Source organism: Acartia tonsa, chromosome 4 (genome assembly GCF_053477335.1).
Source record: "Acartia tonsa isolate MP-2025a chromosome 4, ASM5347733v1, whole genome shotgun sequence".
Taxonomy (NCBI): domain Eukaryota; kingdom Metazoa; phylum Arthropoda; class Copepoda; order Calanoida; family Acartiidae; genus Acartia; species Acartia tonsa.
The window spans coordinates 12,614,985-12,630,566 of record NC_137263.1 but is presented as its reverse complement, the minus strand read 5'-3'; the positions used below and the strand labels follow the sequence as shown (position 1 = coordinate 12,630,566).

At 42.5% G+C, this 15,582-nt stretch overlaps 1 protein-coding gene across 1 annotated transcript in view; it reads left to right on the top strand.

The window, feature by feature from the left end:
* The window catches only part of LOC145316117 (echinoderm microtubule-associated protein-like 2), a 49,530-nt gene extending 34,484 nt beyond the window's left edge, over positions 1-15,046 (top strand). Inside the window, exon 9 of the mRNA XM_080156429.1 lies at positions 13,287-15,046. Coding sequence (XP_080012555.1) covers positions 13,287-13,820 — 534 coding nt within the window. The 3' untranslated portion in view covers positions 13,821-15,046. The remainder of the gene's footprint in view (positions 1-13,286) is intronic.
* Positions 15,047-15,582: the final 536 nt, after the last annotated feature.

Sequence of the window (15,582 nt, the reverse complement as noted above, 5' to 3'; positions counted from 1 at the left end):
TAGTGCAGCTTGCTTGCCATAAAAGGCATCTATTTTTTATTCGCTTGGCATCGAGATACAAAATACCCATGGAGGATTTTAACACGTTTAGTTTACTACTTACTTCAAGCTTTTAGCCAGTGCTTTGCAACCGCGCGTCAGCCGCCTGAAAGCCTCAGGGACGTCATCCTTTTACAATTTTTAAATTCATCTAAAAGTCTAAAGTTGACCCAAATATAACAATCACTTTTTATAAGTTTGTAAAGCTTAAAAGGGTTTAACTTTGAGACTTAGAGCCCGGCTTTCAGCACCGTTTGAGCTTAGAATCATTTTGTTCTATTGCAATTGAAGCAGTAATCTTAAGAGATAACCAAAACAAAATAAATTGATGTTATCCCTAATGATGATAAACAGATATACCCCTTTTGCAAATTATTTTTTGAAAAGTTGGGACTCTTCTATTTGGAACCAACCAATCAAAGTTTAATAAAGTTGTAATTAGCCTGATAATTACGTCTGTACTATTTCCAACTTAAGACATTACTGCAAAGAACTAAATCTTCCAAATAATAATATTTAATATTATTACTTTATTCCATTTAGATACTTAAAATTAGCTTTCCTCAAGTATAGTAACTAAATTATTTAACATTTTAGTAAAGTGTCATTTTATGCTTGAGGGCTAAGAGAATCAAATCAAATAAAATAAAAGAAGGGGAGAGGAGGGGAGGGGATGAATCAAAGGGAAGAAAATGCCATCTTCACCGTATCTTCATTTAAATTATCATATTAAGAATGAAAAAAATTTTATGCTTAAAGATATTGTAAAGATAAACCCTTTATTTGATTATTATTTAATAATTGTTTTATTATAGTAAAACTGGGTATTATATAGGGGGTTGGGGCAGGTGGTGTCCACCCCACAGAAGAGGTGAACCAGAATTCAAATTCTTGCCTTTAAAACATTTTTAAATTTTACACTTTTAGAGATCAGTCACCGACAGAATAACTTTTAGAGATCAGTCACAGACAACTTCTCACTTTAGGGTTGGGGTTGGGGGGGGGGGGGGGTGCAAAATAATATTTTTTGGCGGGAGGCTCAGGCACGCTCCCCTGAAATAGTATTAATCCTTCCCTGGACCTATAAAAATATTATCCGCAAATATAACCATATCGGTCCAGTGGTTATCGAGAGTCTTCGCTACAAACAGACAGACAGACTGACATCATGCTACTTTTATAATATTATCTAGGAATGTATTAATATAATCCTTGGCACTCAGATACAAAATGCCAAAAGGTTAATCAAATAATAAAATAAGTTTTTTTTATCATCTAAATTTTAATTTACTGAAATGTATATTATGATTGCAGAGTACAATTTTTGTTGTTGAAAATTTGGGTATCAATTTTATTTACAGTCCAATGTCCCCTCCCTCTCTGATATGAAGCCTGTTAGGCGCCTACACAGAAGTTTGACAGAGGGCAGGGTAAAAATAGTAAAAATAAAGTGTATCCACCAAAAGTTCATTCAATTTTATTCTAACATTTAAATTTATTTTCTTCTTACGTCTGAGTACTTCCTTTTAATATTATTAGTTTGTTGTGTGTCGCAGCTACTATAAAACTTAAGTATGTCCGTACAGCTGTCAATGCAAGCAGAAATAATTTTTAATAATTTTTGTTATTGTTTAATAAAGCTTTTTAACGCCCAAAGATTTAACAATTCTCCTATTAAATAAAGTTGCATGTTTTTTTATGTAGCTTGAAGATTTCTTTACTATAACTACTGAAATGGGAGCTTTACAGTGGTTTGTGAGATCTTATTTGACATTCAATAAACTTTACTACATTATATATTGCGTTTGAACAAAGCCTAACGTAAAACGTTTCATTAACAAAGCCTTAAAAAGTTCTTAAGTATTTTTTTCACACCTTGCTTTTATTAAAAATAGTGCATTTTCTATTACGATGGCAGGGATGAGGTATATTCGCGGAAAGAGGAATAATGGACTAATGGACTGTTAATCATAATTTTATTCACGATTTATCTTTGCCTCAAAAACTTTGGGGACTTAAATTTAGATTGGGTTGTTAAAGCCTTTTATGTTCAAACTTATCCATCAATAATCTTTTGTCTAGATAATTAGGTGGTAGTTTTGTTTATCGTAATAGGTTGTTTTACTCCAATTTATCCTGCATTGTCATATTCCAGAGAATATATTTTTATAAGATTAGTGTTGGTACTTATAGGAGAATCTTCTATTTTTATGTTGGCAATTTTTTAGAGTTGCCCTGAAACCTTTATCCATACGTCCCTGTCTGAAATAGCTAAATGTAATTACTCTAAAACTTTATCCCAAATTCCCTGATCTAAAAGACAAAAAACAGCTGAAATAAATTATTCTAAAACTGTATACCTAAATGGCTGACCTAAATAGATCTAAAACGATGATGATTATAGTTAGGGGTAATCCTTTATTATATAAACAGGTAAAATAATATATCCTAAAACTGTATCCCTTAATCCCTGATCTAAATAGATCTGAAAAGATCATGATTTTAGTTATGGGGACTCTTTAAGCTTAGATACAAATCTTCGGTTCCTCCCTAGAACAGGATTACCACGCTCAATGTTTAGGAATATGTACTATTCAAATGACTAGTGGCTTCTTCGCCCCTAGCCTCAGGACAATTTGGGATTAGGCGGTAGGGAGTTTCCCCTCACATTTCTAGAAAAAGTTTTATTGGCCACTTTTTTACAGGGCATGTGGGAGGGGGGATGATCAACTCCCCCTCAAAATAGCCTAATAACTGCCATGTAATAATATAAAGCTTCTCTGAAAATTGTCTTCCGGTTGGTTTAAACGTTTATTTGATATAACTGGAACACATACACACACAGAAACACAACCTATTACTTTAGAATACAATTACCCCCTTATGTATAATATGTATAATTCTTGACTTAGAGGTTACAATGGGTGTTGATTATTTTTTCGTATTTACAGAGGCCTTAAACTTGATAGTTAAATAGAGACAATGACAAAATTTATTTCTTGTTTTAAGAATTTATGATATTGTTTTTTATATTGGAAGGCTCTGGTAATTTAAGTACATAAAAGTCACATAAATATGGCAAAATCCTTCATTTCATTGATGAAACAGTCCCCTAATTCCCCTAAAAAAGTCTGCTCTGACGATCAAATGGTTGACCAAAAGTTAGTTTATACCCACAAAAGCTGAAGTTCAAAATTTCTGCATGCACGGTTTATCAAGTGGCTTAGATATATTGTGGTATTCGGCAACCGTGAGCCATGTCTATGGCACCCCTGATCTGGGGTTCGGTGGAGGGTCAATGGCCCTCCCCCGAGTCCTGGGGAAGGGGTCTAGTGACCCCCTCCCTACGCTTAGAATTAATGATTTGAATCTGTCATGTTTATTATGGTTAACTGTATTCTTAATTCTCCCCCACCCTTTCCAGGGATGGGGGAATCATTATTGCCCAAACTGACCATTGTATATATATTATTTATGCTTTTATGTTATGATTATTTATTCCTATCCATGTAATTATTGTTTGTTGTATATAACTCCAGTATCTCTTAACCCTTCAATAAAGTGACAACTGAAAGTAGATGTTGATCATTATCTAGTGAAAGCTAGAGAAGCGTAGCTTCTCTATAGTAAGGTGTCCACGTCTGTCACACTGCCGTAATCTAATTGAACTCCGGTGTCTGCCATTGATCCTCGGCGGATACCACAACTTTGGTGACAGCTGTGTGAGATTACGGCGAACCACAAGTGTAGAGCAGACGCGCATCTGAGGCTAAGGTACTCCCAGCAGTGAATCTGGCAAAACTGACGCAAGCAACCTGAATTACCCACCCTGGACAGCAAAGTTTAACTCTGCATCCGGCAGTTGTGGAAGCAAAACAGCGAAATCTGACGAATAACCGCGAGCAGCGCTGATATCTAACGGAGAATTGAGCGCCAAAAGGGCTGAAACAGGCCTGCGGACCGGCTGAAACAAGCCAAATACGTGTAGACGGCTGAAAATAGGCCAACTTTACTGCAAGAAATAGCAGGATCCGAACCAGTGGCGCTAGCAGGACGGGACATTCCCTGCCGCCGATAGGCTGAAACATGCCACATAGCTGCAAGCTGCGAGCTAACATACGGGTGTAGTGCACCAGAACAGAGAAAAACTACGTCAACCCCGAGTATCCTGAGAAGCTACAACGCAGCCACCCATCTAGAAGACAGATATTATATCACATTTGCAGGGATTACCACCCTAATGTGATGACCAAACAATAGATTTATGAGCAAAGCTTGGCAAACAAATTGTTGTGTTGTGATAAATCTAAGAATAGAACAGGCTTGGATTACTGTTTATTGTGATAACAGCTAAAAATAGAACAGAGTTGGTCAACAAATCTGTTATGCAATTGTGATAAGGACAGCAATAAAAGTTAGATGTAATATAATCAAAACAATCTCAAGCCCACAGCACAATAACAAATACACCCCTTATTCCACGGGAAGGGGAGGGGGCCCCTCTCCATTTGAAGACAAATACAATCAGGGTTATATAACAGATAAGCCTAAGATTAAGAAGCAGAGGCCCCATTACACCAACACACAGTTACCCCCTCCCTCACAGTGGGAACGGCCGGAGTTACCCCCGTCCCCTCACGCGCTTCCCCCTTCCTACCCACACTAGGCTAAGTCCGTCTGTAGTGTGGAGCTAGCGATCGGATATACAGAGCGCCATTCACGGGTAGCGCAACAAAGTGCGGAAAACCTCATAAATCCAACGGACGAAGCGGACCAATGAGGGAGCGAGCTGAGGGGTGAGAGCGCGTTTTCCCCGTGTGCGCGGATTTGACGGCGCGAACGCGCGTTACAAGGACAGAAGATTCCACGCACACACACACACACACACACACCCACACACTTTCACACCAGAGCAGAGCTACTCCATAGCATCTAACAGGGGTATTTTTAGCAAATAAAGAATTGCAAGTTTCTTTCCTCCTAGCTCTAGTGTGATAAGGGAAAACCCAATCAGTTCCTGACAGCAGTTCAGACCCTCAACATCTATCTACCTCAACACCTAACTATTGATAAGTACAGCTAAGTTATACCTTTGCAAACTAAAACTCCCAACCTAGTGATACAAACAGTGTTGGCTGTTAGGCTAGGAAGCCTCAAGTGACAACCCATTCATTGTAGTCCTGTATAACTTTGTGCCCGCCGTTTCACCGTTGACCCAATGGACCAGCATCAAGTCCCAGGAGGTGACCAAGCCCCAGGATGGCTCCAGGATGACCCTCAGCCGGCCCCAGCCGAGTACCGCAAGCTGATGCTGAGCAATCTGCCGGAGTATAGAGGGCCGCCCAAGCAGTCCTGGTCGGCACATATCCGCCGACTGGAAATGTCATGGGCGGCTTACCGCGTGCCACCTCATGATTCCCTCAACCGCCGCAACGCCCTACTACTGTCATTGGTAGGGCAAGCGGCGGAAATGGCGTCCCATCTGTTTGGCGAGGCAGGCCAAGCCTTGACCTACGAGCAGGTCAAGACCGAGTGTGAATTGTTATTTCGTCCTGCTTTTGAGTCCCAAACGCTTAAACAAGCGTTTAGGGACTACAAGCAACACTCGACAGAACCTATACAGGCGTACATATCAACAAAGTGCGCCTTGTATAGGGACGCCTACAATCATGAGGATCTTGAATTGTTGGTGGACGAATTAAACCGTGGAATTCGTAACGCCAATGTAAAACGCCTCATGATGAACCATGAAATTGCGAGTGTACCTGAGTACACTCGCAAGGCCATGTTCACCGTGACCATGGTTACTAAGCAGCTGAAGGAGGGTGTGTGCTTAGTCGACTCGACCGACGGGCTGACTGGATCTGCCTGCATCCAGTTGCCCCAATATGACGAGTCGGAGCCAATGGAGATTGGCTCCTTGGCTCCGGGTCTCCACCAGATGGGGAAGGTCGCTCCAGATGACAAGGTTCCAGGCCGCTGCTACCGCTGCCAGGGGAGAGGCCACCGAGCTCGAGACTGTCCAACGCCTGTGGAAGTTAGCCTAGAGGAGAGGCGCACCCAGCCACGCCGTGACCGTTCTGCCAAGTGTGAGCGTTGCCACTATGACGGCCACACGGCGGCCGAGTGTAGAGCTGACTGGGCCCAGGTAGCCAGCCGCAGGCGCACCGCCGACAAAGGTGCCCCTCCAGGGAAGCCCAGCAGAGTGGCCCATATGGAAGGGAGCGCGCCCCCAGCACCACCACCGCAAGCAGCCGCCTCCAGAGCTGCGGACCGAGCCGATGGGATGCCGCAGTTCGGGACTGTCCCAGCTAGGATCAACGTACTGGGCGGCGCGGCTGAGCCCAACCGGGTTGGCCTAGGCTTCAGTCTTAACCATCTGGGGCCAGAGCTGATACAGCCCAACAACATAGCCGAGCCAGAGGTGCTGAGGCCCCAGCCTTTCAGTCTCAATATGATGGAACCTGCCCGACCGAGCCTACCCAGCAAGAGTGGAGGGGCGCTGCCCAGCGTCCCTGAGACGGTGTATGGGGAGGCCCTGGCAGCCGCTGAACGAGAGAGGCAGGAGGTGCTAGCCAGCACCTCTGCATCGATGTATGGGACGCCACCCGGCGTCGCCACCTGGGATGATGGGGGGGTGCTATCCAGCGCCTCCCACCGTGTGCCTGGGGCGACAACCGTCGCCGCCACCGAGATACCTGGATCCTGGAACGAGCCAGCCTCCAACCTGATGTCTGGGGCGACAACCGTCGCCGCCACCGAGAGACCTGAGTCCTGGAACGAGCCAGCGGCCCCAGAGGAAGGGGTGACACCCGTCACCCCCAGCCAGCCAGCGCCACCAGCCTGCAGGGAGAGCCCAGCTACATGCCAGCCAGCGCCACCAGCCTGCAGGGAGAGTCCAGCTACATGCCATCCAGAGCCCTCTACCAGCCAAGGGAACCCAGCGGCTCACCATCAGGATAAGTTGAATTTGTTAAATGTATTGAATCCAAAATCTTGTAAACACCCAGCCTTGCCTGTGCCCCCTGCACTTGAGGCTGGGGAGATTGAAAATTGGGAAAATGAGGGCTTGCCTGTGCCACATGCACCTGAGTTCCTAGGGCAGGGGAGGGCATTGAGTAAGGGCGAGCCTGTGCCACATGCACTTCAGCCCCATGCCACTGGGCATGCCTTGGACCAGGGAAGGGAGCATTTAGGGCTAGGGGAGCCGACACCCAGGCAAGTGCCAGTCGCTTGCCAGTCTGTCATTGGGGAGGGTATCGGGGTGCCTCGGCCGCATACAGATAACGCTCAATGGAAATTTGTGTCTAGCCAGGAGCAGCCCAGCCGTGTCCAGCCCCAAGAAGCAGCCGTGACCAGAGCCGGAGATCCCCAGCCGCGTGCACGAGGAAGATGGTTACCTGGAAGCCTCTCCCATTGGTGGATGGTTCTGTGGGGCCTCCTGCTGGCAGCCGTGTGGCCTACAACCAGCTACGTCCTGGTGGGGTGGGACTGTGCCAACCCCACCCATGTCACGTCTTACAACAAAGAAAAGATGTGTGACACGGAGCCCCTACACCAGGAGGTGCCCCTGGGCCACGACATCCACGTCCTGCAGCAAGTCAAGGTGAGGGAAACCACTGGGTTCAGCTGTCAGCTCACCGTGTCCCAGTGGACATTCAGGTGTGGGGTATGGGGTCACCTCAAGGTGACCTCGGTCCCCACCCTCATGAGGCCAACCAAGATAGACCCAGAAGCGTGCCGAGACCTGGCCAGGAACCGAGTATACACGTTGCCAGGCAAGACCCAGCCACTGACGTTCCAGCTGAACCACCCCCTGTTCTTCACCGTTGATGTAGTGGGCGCCCTCGTCAACAGCCCCGAGGGGGTGGGTTGCGAGGGGGAGGACGTCCACTTTGAGGGCCAGCTCTACCGCAATGAATTAGTGCTCCAGGAGCGGCGGCTGCTGGTCAAGGAGGAGACCTATGTGGTGGAGGATGGACGGGTGGAGTCCCAGTCTGACCACCTGACCCTCGACTGTCCCCATTCTGAGCTGTCCTGTATCACTGGGGAAGCAACCTACGTGTGGGACCACCTGGGAAGAGATTGCCCCTTGAGGCTGATCCGCAGCCTCCAGCCCAGCCTGGTGAGGGATGCATATCTGGTTGACCATCAGGCCCAGTTTTTCATCAACATGACCAGCCCCACCTCAATTGTGAACTGCGACTTCGAGGCCCATGCCACCAACCATCCAGCGCTGTTTGTGGCAGCTGACCCAGCCGCGGCTGCGCTGCCCCGAGTGTCGGCCAGGGATGTTGACGTTCCCCTCCAAGCACAGATCCATGCAGGTTATATTGGATTCACCCTGGAAACACGCATGAGGAGCACTGCAGCAGAAGAAGTAGCGGCCAACTGCTGGAAGCTCCAGCAACTAGATCCGGCCCACCCGGTGCGTGTCCAGGGGAGCACGTTCTCGGTACTGAGGGGAGACATCCTGCTGCAGCTGACCTGCCAAAGGCACAAGTATGTTGTCCGCGAACACAAGGAGTGTTGGGACAAAGTGCCAGTGGAGCCCACCGGTTTTGTAGACGCCGTGACGCGGGTATACAGTGAGCACGCCACCAAGATTCCCTGTTCCTCCACCTACCCCCTGACTGTGCACGCAGAGGAAGGCTGGATAGAGTTGACCCCTGCTCCCAAGAAGAGGCCACCCCCGCTGGATACGCCCAAGCAGTTGCTGACAGACCCCTTAGATGACTTCAGTTCAGGTGGTTTGTATTCACAGGCTGAGTTGAACGACTGGCAACAGCTGCTGGCGTTCCCAGCATACAAGAGTGCCATGCTGACCGGCCTATCCTATGGCTCCTGCGTTCAGCAAGGCAGCTGTTCGGCCACAGGAGACCATGGGATAGTGTCCTACAACATTGACCGACTGGCGGAGGAAGGAGAGGCAGCCCTGGATGTCTGGGCAGGATTTAGACAAGCCATCCACGAGTGGGGAGATGGCGCCGCCATCTTGTGCTTGCTGCTGCTGATCCTCAAACTGCTGGGGGACCTCACCATCATTTCTCTGGCAGCAGCACAAGGAGGAGTCCGGGCAGCCCTGAATGCGATATCACAAGTGTTCCTGTACCACCCAGCCTTGTATAAGAAGGCGATGGCTAGAGCCAGGCTCAACCATGCCAAGTCCCGGGACTTTTCAGTGGACTGGGATGCCATCCCCATCGGCAGGGAAGCAGCCGAGGAAATGGTGTCTATGAAATCAACGGACAGCGGGCATGACCGCCCAGGTAGACCAGGACCGCCCTCTGGCAGACCCCGCGGCCCCTCAGGAGGACAGGCCGCTGCTCAGACACTCAACCTGGCAGCCAGTGCCCCAGCCGCTGCCAACAACAACCCGCAGGTCCCACTGCTGACCGTTCCAGCAACAAATGTGCCACCACCAAACCTGATACCTGCCGGCGCTGACCAACGTATCCAACCCAAGGCAGCCTCTGCCTTCTACCCCACATTGGGAGCCCATCAACCCTAAGAAGATACTCACCACTAGGATTCCATTGAATCATTATCGTTTGTATATATTTTTAGCCCTAAGGAGCGGGCTGAAGGCCTCAACCACTGTCGGAAGTCTGGTAGGGAAACCATCTCCCAGCCTTCCGAGGGGAGAGTTGTGGTATTCGGCAACCGTGAGCCATGTCTATGGCACCCCTGATCTGGGGTTCGGTGGAGGGTCAATGGCCCTCCCCCGAGTCCTGGGGAAGGGGTCTAGTGACCCCCTCCCTACGCTTAGAATTAATGATTTGAATCTGTCATGTTTATTATGGTTAACTGTATTCTTAATTCTCCCCCACCCTTTCCAGGGATGGGGGAATCATTATTGCCCAAACTGACCATTGTATATATATTATTTATGCTTTTATGTTATGATTATTTATTCCTATCCATGTAATTATTGTTTGTTGTATATAACTCCAGTATCTCTTAACCCTTCAATAAAGTGACAACTGAAAGTAGATGTTGATCATTATCTAGTGAAAGCTAGAGAAGCGTAGCTTCTCTATAGTAAGGTGTCCACGTCTGTCACACTGCCGTAATCTAATTGAACTCCGGTGTCTGCCATTGATCCTCGGCGGATACCACAATATCCCCCTTTAAACATACATCACTAATTTTTAAAATTAATTTTCTTATGATTGTGTATAGAGCTGGAATATTGAAATGATTATGATGTTATATAAGTTTAGTCTAAATGTTTTACTTGTTGTTTAGGATCTGACTAAGTTTGATATTTTTAATCTGTTTTACAACTTTCTTTATATTTGGTTTTAGCTTTTTTAATTTCCTTTAATCTCCAACTCTTCTGACTTTAATTTTAATAAAACAAGTTCATTTATTTTCAGACATTTTTTTTGTTCGTTTCCCTCAAAGTTACTAGGATTTCCCCCCTCCCCACTTATTTTGAAAATAAATTGAACATAATGGTGGGGAGGTGGTCTTTCTTTCCCACCTAGCCCAACCCAACCTAACTTATAAATAAGAGAGAAGGGGTTTCTGTTCTCAAATAGACAATTTGAGTGAAAAACGATGACTTCTCAAAAAAGATTTAATTAGTTTAAAACATAAAAAAAGACTTTTTGCATGTAGTATAAAACTATGCATAAAAACATCAATTAACCGATTTTTAAGAGAAAGTATTTCCAGGGATCTTAAGGGATAAGACAATAAACAATTGATGAACATCCAAGTTTTGAGAAACATAATTATTTCTTTTGGCAATTCTTATAAAAGTCCCAAAGTTTTTAAGCTAGAGAATGATTATGTCTTTGGGGCCGGAGTAATTTACATTCCAGCATTCCGGCGCTCACTGAATTTTTATGGTGAGGTGCGGAAAGTAAGCATTATAAAGAATCTACGCTTAGAAATGAAATCTCTGAAAAGAATCTTAACCTTTGAATATTATTATTATTATTATCTATCTTTTACTATATTTTTTACAGCTTTTTTGCTTTGTATTCGAAATTGAATCTTAATAGGACTTTTTAAAAGTAGGGTTGGGGAGAGGTAACCTCCTTAAAAAAGATCAATTCCAGTTTTGTTGCCGAAGTCTAATTTTTAAAAGATTGGAACAAATTTAATTTTTTTTTAGTTTTATTAGTGTAAAAAGTTTTTTATAAGATACGTAGTTTTCAGAACCAGTCCTAGTCCAGCAAATTTTTATTGGTTTTGAAGCAGTAAGGAAAAAGACATAATCTAAAAACTTTAATGTTGTCATCATTTTGTTGCTTGCTTCATTACTTATAGACATAAATGTCCTTGTTAACATTATGCGCTTAAATGAGCTTTTTTGCATAGCATTGCTCAGGAAGGAAAGAGAGAGACATTGGATTCTAAATTATATTGGTACCCGAAGTACAAAAATGTATAAACATATTTTCTCATTCGTAGGCTTAAAAACTTTGGGGACTTTTATTATTTTATTTTTAATTCATTATAACAACCTAAAAGGATCCAAACTCGCCCACCAATCATTTTAATCCTCTATTGTCTTATCCCTTCAGATCCCTGTGTATTGCTAAATGTTGAACTTTTAACACCCATGTAAGAATCCTTTTTATTGCTGACAGATTACAACTAAAAAGGTTTCAGTACTTCTTTAAAAACCAGGGTTCTTTTGGGATAAGACAATGAACGATACATTGTGGTACATTCCCAATGATGAAATACAAAATTACCCCATCAGTTGATTCAGATTATTTGTTGAAAAGTTTGTACACTACATATTACATTATTAGAGTTGGGGTAGTGTTAATTGTTGGTTTGTGTATTAAATACCAGTAGCGCCACTATTATATTCAAAGGGAGAGGGCAGAAAAATAGGCTTTACCCATTCTAGGTCTTAAATATAAATGGAGAACTATATCGGATTCTCCTTTTTCGAGATATTAACGGACAAACAACTAAAAATCACTACTCTATATTATGGGATAAAACATTTAATTGACCCATGAACCCGCCCTGATCATTATAAAGTTTTAATAAAAATAATTATACCTGTCGATTATTCGTTTCCAAGATCTTTCAAGACACAAAATAACACACATCTATATACTTTAGTATTAAAGTTTTTAACTTGTTGTGTTTTATTTTACAGCTCATTGGTTTATTTCATGTATTCATGCAAGTGTATTTGTGTGTGTGTGGTGTTTGTCAGGGATCTAAAGGGATAAGACAATGGCCGATTAATTAATGTAGGTTCCCAATGATGATACACAAAATTACCCCTTTGATACTCAACTTAATGAAACAACCAATCAAAATACAATATAAGTCCCTAAATTTGGTGAGCTAATAAATAAGAAAACGTCAATTTAAAAACTTTTGTGACTAGTATAGTAAACAGCCCTATGTCCTCTTCCTCCTTGGGTGTTTGTATGTGTGTAAGTGTGTGTGTGTGTGTTTCTGCAAGTCTGTGTCTTTTTGCAAAGTTGCAAAATTTGGGTATTTCTCATACAAGAATTTTTGTAAGTTATAAAATTTTTTTGAGAATTGTGATTAGACTGTAACATTATGCTGGTATCCAAAGTTTTATGACACTATTTGTTGACTTAAAAACTATACTTTTAATTTGATTGGTTGGTTCACACTAGCCGTGTCCAATCTTTTCCACTTATTAAATTTAGAGGAGGGATATTGGGGACTTGCATCTATTTATCATTCATACCTTTTCCATTGAGATCTCTAAAAAAACAATAATCTTTCATTTTCAACAAGGATGTATTTCACAAAAAGACCCCAAATAGCGCAGCTATAATTTTGCGTGTTATTCCAACTGTGAATATTTATCTTGGTTATGATTGAAAAGACCAGGAATCAGAGACATGGATATTTTACTTCCAACTTTTCTGCCAGTCAAAGCAATATTGTTTTCTTTCTACTGGATGCAAATGTATAATCATTTTTAACAAAAAAAAGTTGGTTGTGAAATATTTTTAAAGTAAGGCTTCGAAACCAATCGATAATTGATATCCTCTGGATTAGAGCTGGTTCTCAGACGTACTAAAAATTCATGTATAGCTTCGTATAACAGAAATTTTCCACGAATAATAAAAAAAATAGCGAAATTAATACCGAGGAAAGCTGTCTGTATAAAAGTGTAATTATTATCATTCTTTAATCATTACTTATCTAGTTCTCATTGGTGAAATCGATTAGTAAATTTTCTTACTATTATTTATACTTTAGACACTTATTTTTTAAAAATATTTCAGGTGAAGGAAAACTACCGGAAGTACAACCGTGTCGGGCGGTGCATGGGCCACGCAAGTCACGTGACCCACCTCGACTGGGCCGCAGACTCTGTCCACCTTCGCTCCAACAGCTCCACCTTCGACGCGCCGCCGCCGACATCATCCTCCGCCGGCATCGCCGTTCATGAAGTGCTCTTCTGGAACGCCAGTGTGTGTCGGCAGGTGCGGGATGTTGAAACTATCCGCGGCTTTACATGGACGTCCAACGACTGTCCCATCAGCTGGGGCACGCTTGGCGTGTGGGGCAGCGAGAGCCCAGCCGATCCCGACGTCTGGTCCACGTCGCGCAACCCTGCGCTGGAGCTGTTGGCCGCCGGCGATTCGGCGGGCAAAGTGAGGCTGTACGCGTATCCCGCCTCTCAGCCGAAGAGCTTGTACCACGCCTCGCACGGTCACAGCAACGCTGTCACGCGGGTGTCGTGGCTCAGTGATGGGTCCAAGCTGGTTTCGGCCGGCGGTAGGGATAATACGATTCTGCAGTGGCGGATAATTTAGGATAATAAACCGCCGCAGATGTTTGCAGTGATTTTATACCATTTACTTAAAAGATCTTTAACGACTTATTCACGTTAAAAATACACTTAAGGATGAAATATAATAAAGTGATTCTTACTATCTACATCGAAGAATTGAGAAAAACATTTATTTTTGAAGAAAATATGTATTAATTTTTAAATGACTTAACATTGATTGAAATTTGTATTAAAAAGTTTATTTTTAAAAAAATATAAAAGAATTTTGATAAAAATTCTTAACTTATATTTCCATTAAGTTTAGGTTGGTAAAATTTTGTTAATTCAATCTAAATCTAATTTTACTTGTAAAAATTTAAATTTTTATTTTTAATTACATAAATTTTGAAAATAGTTGTTATACATAAATTTTGCTTATATAAATAGTGTAAATCGAACTAATATAGCAAAGCGAATAAACTAATTTAATTTTCTGCTTTAAAATCAATTTTTTGCCATTTGTGAAATTGTCATGAAAAAATACTGTAAAAATTAATAATTAAATGTGATATATTATTACAAAATAATTTTGATGTATTTTTTGTAATTAATATTATAATATGTAAAAAGTGATAGGATTTTTAACCAGCATAGCATCTTTACAAGTCATTTCTGATAGTCTGTCTTCTACTAGGGTGGGGGGGGGGGGGGGGTGGAAGTTAAAGGTTATCAGCCCTCTACCAAAAATATATTCGATTCCCCCCTCCCCCGCCTTTTAAAAAATATTTCCTCTTCCCCCCGTCAAACCATTTGTTTGTGCTATAGTCGCTATGGTTCAAATACCTTGTTTTTTTGTTGTATAAATTAGGTAAATTTTTGTCATCTGAATCCTTCCCCCCCCCCCCCCTAAGAAAAAAATTATGTATGTTAATTACCCTCACCCCATGTTAGTTTTATCGCTGGGTTAAAATTCTTGGAGGTATGGGAAAATTTTTACCCATTTAAGTATTAGTTTCAAAAGCATCGCTACTATTGACACACAACCGTCCTTTTTAAAGTGCCACGTTAAAATGTGCCTTTTATTACTAAGCCAATTTTTATAGGCATTTTTTATAGAAAAAGTTCCAAAATTACATATATGTTTGTAAAAAATAAAATTTTGAAAGCAAACTTAATTAATTAAAATTGAATTCATAATTAAATGCATTTAAAACATTGACATTTATAGTTTAAAGATTGTTAATTGTTGAAATAAACCAATTACATATTTATGGTTTTTTTTGTTAATAGCGTAGCTTATATATAACTATGGAATGTCCGTACGACAGGCTTACTCCCCTCTCTACCGTCCTTGACAGGGGTATAACTATACACTATACAGTATACACCCCATTGATCCAATACCCTTATGCGTGCCAATTTACCAATCCATTACAGAATTTTTTTTACTTATCAATTCTTTTTCCCAGAACTAGGTTCGTACACATCTACACAGCGCTTTCAGTTTTGTTAGAATTATAAGCAAAGACGGATTATGTTATTTGTAGAGTATCTCTGCTCGTGATCTATCCTGTGAACGCCCACATAATTAGTCCAAGTTAACAAGCACAAACACATTAGGCGCGTGACACCAACCAATTAATCTACACACACACACACCCTGCACAGGCTGAAGATACACTTAAACAATACACACAGATATATGTATCTATATTTTTAAAGGCAAGGCGTTTTGATAATAAAAGTTGGTCTGTCAGTTCGTCTGTAACTGATAGCTTTGATCGTAAATTTAGGCATGTTAAAAT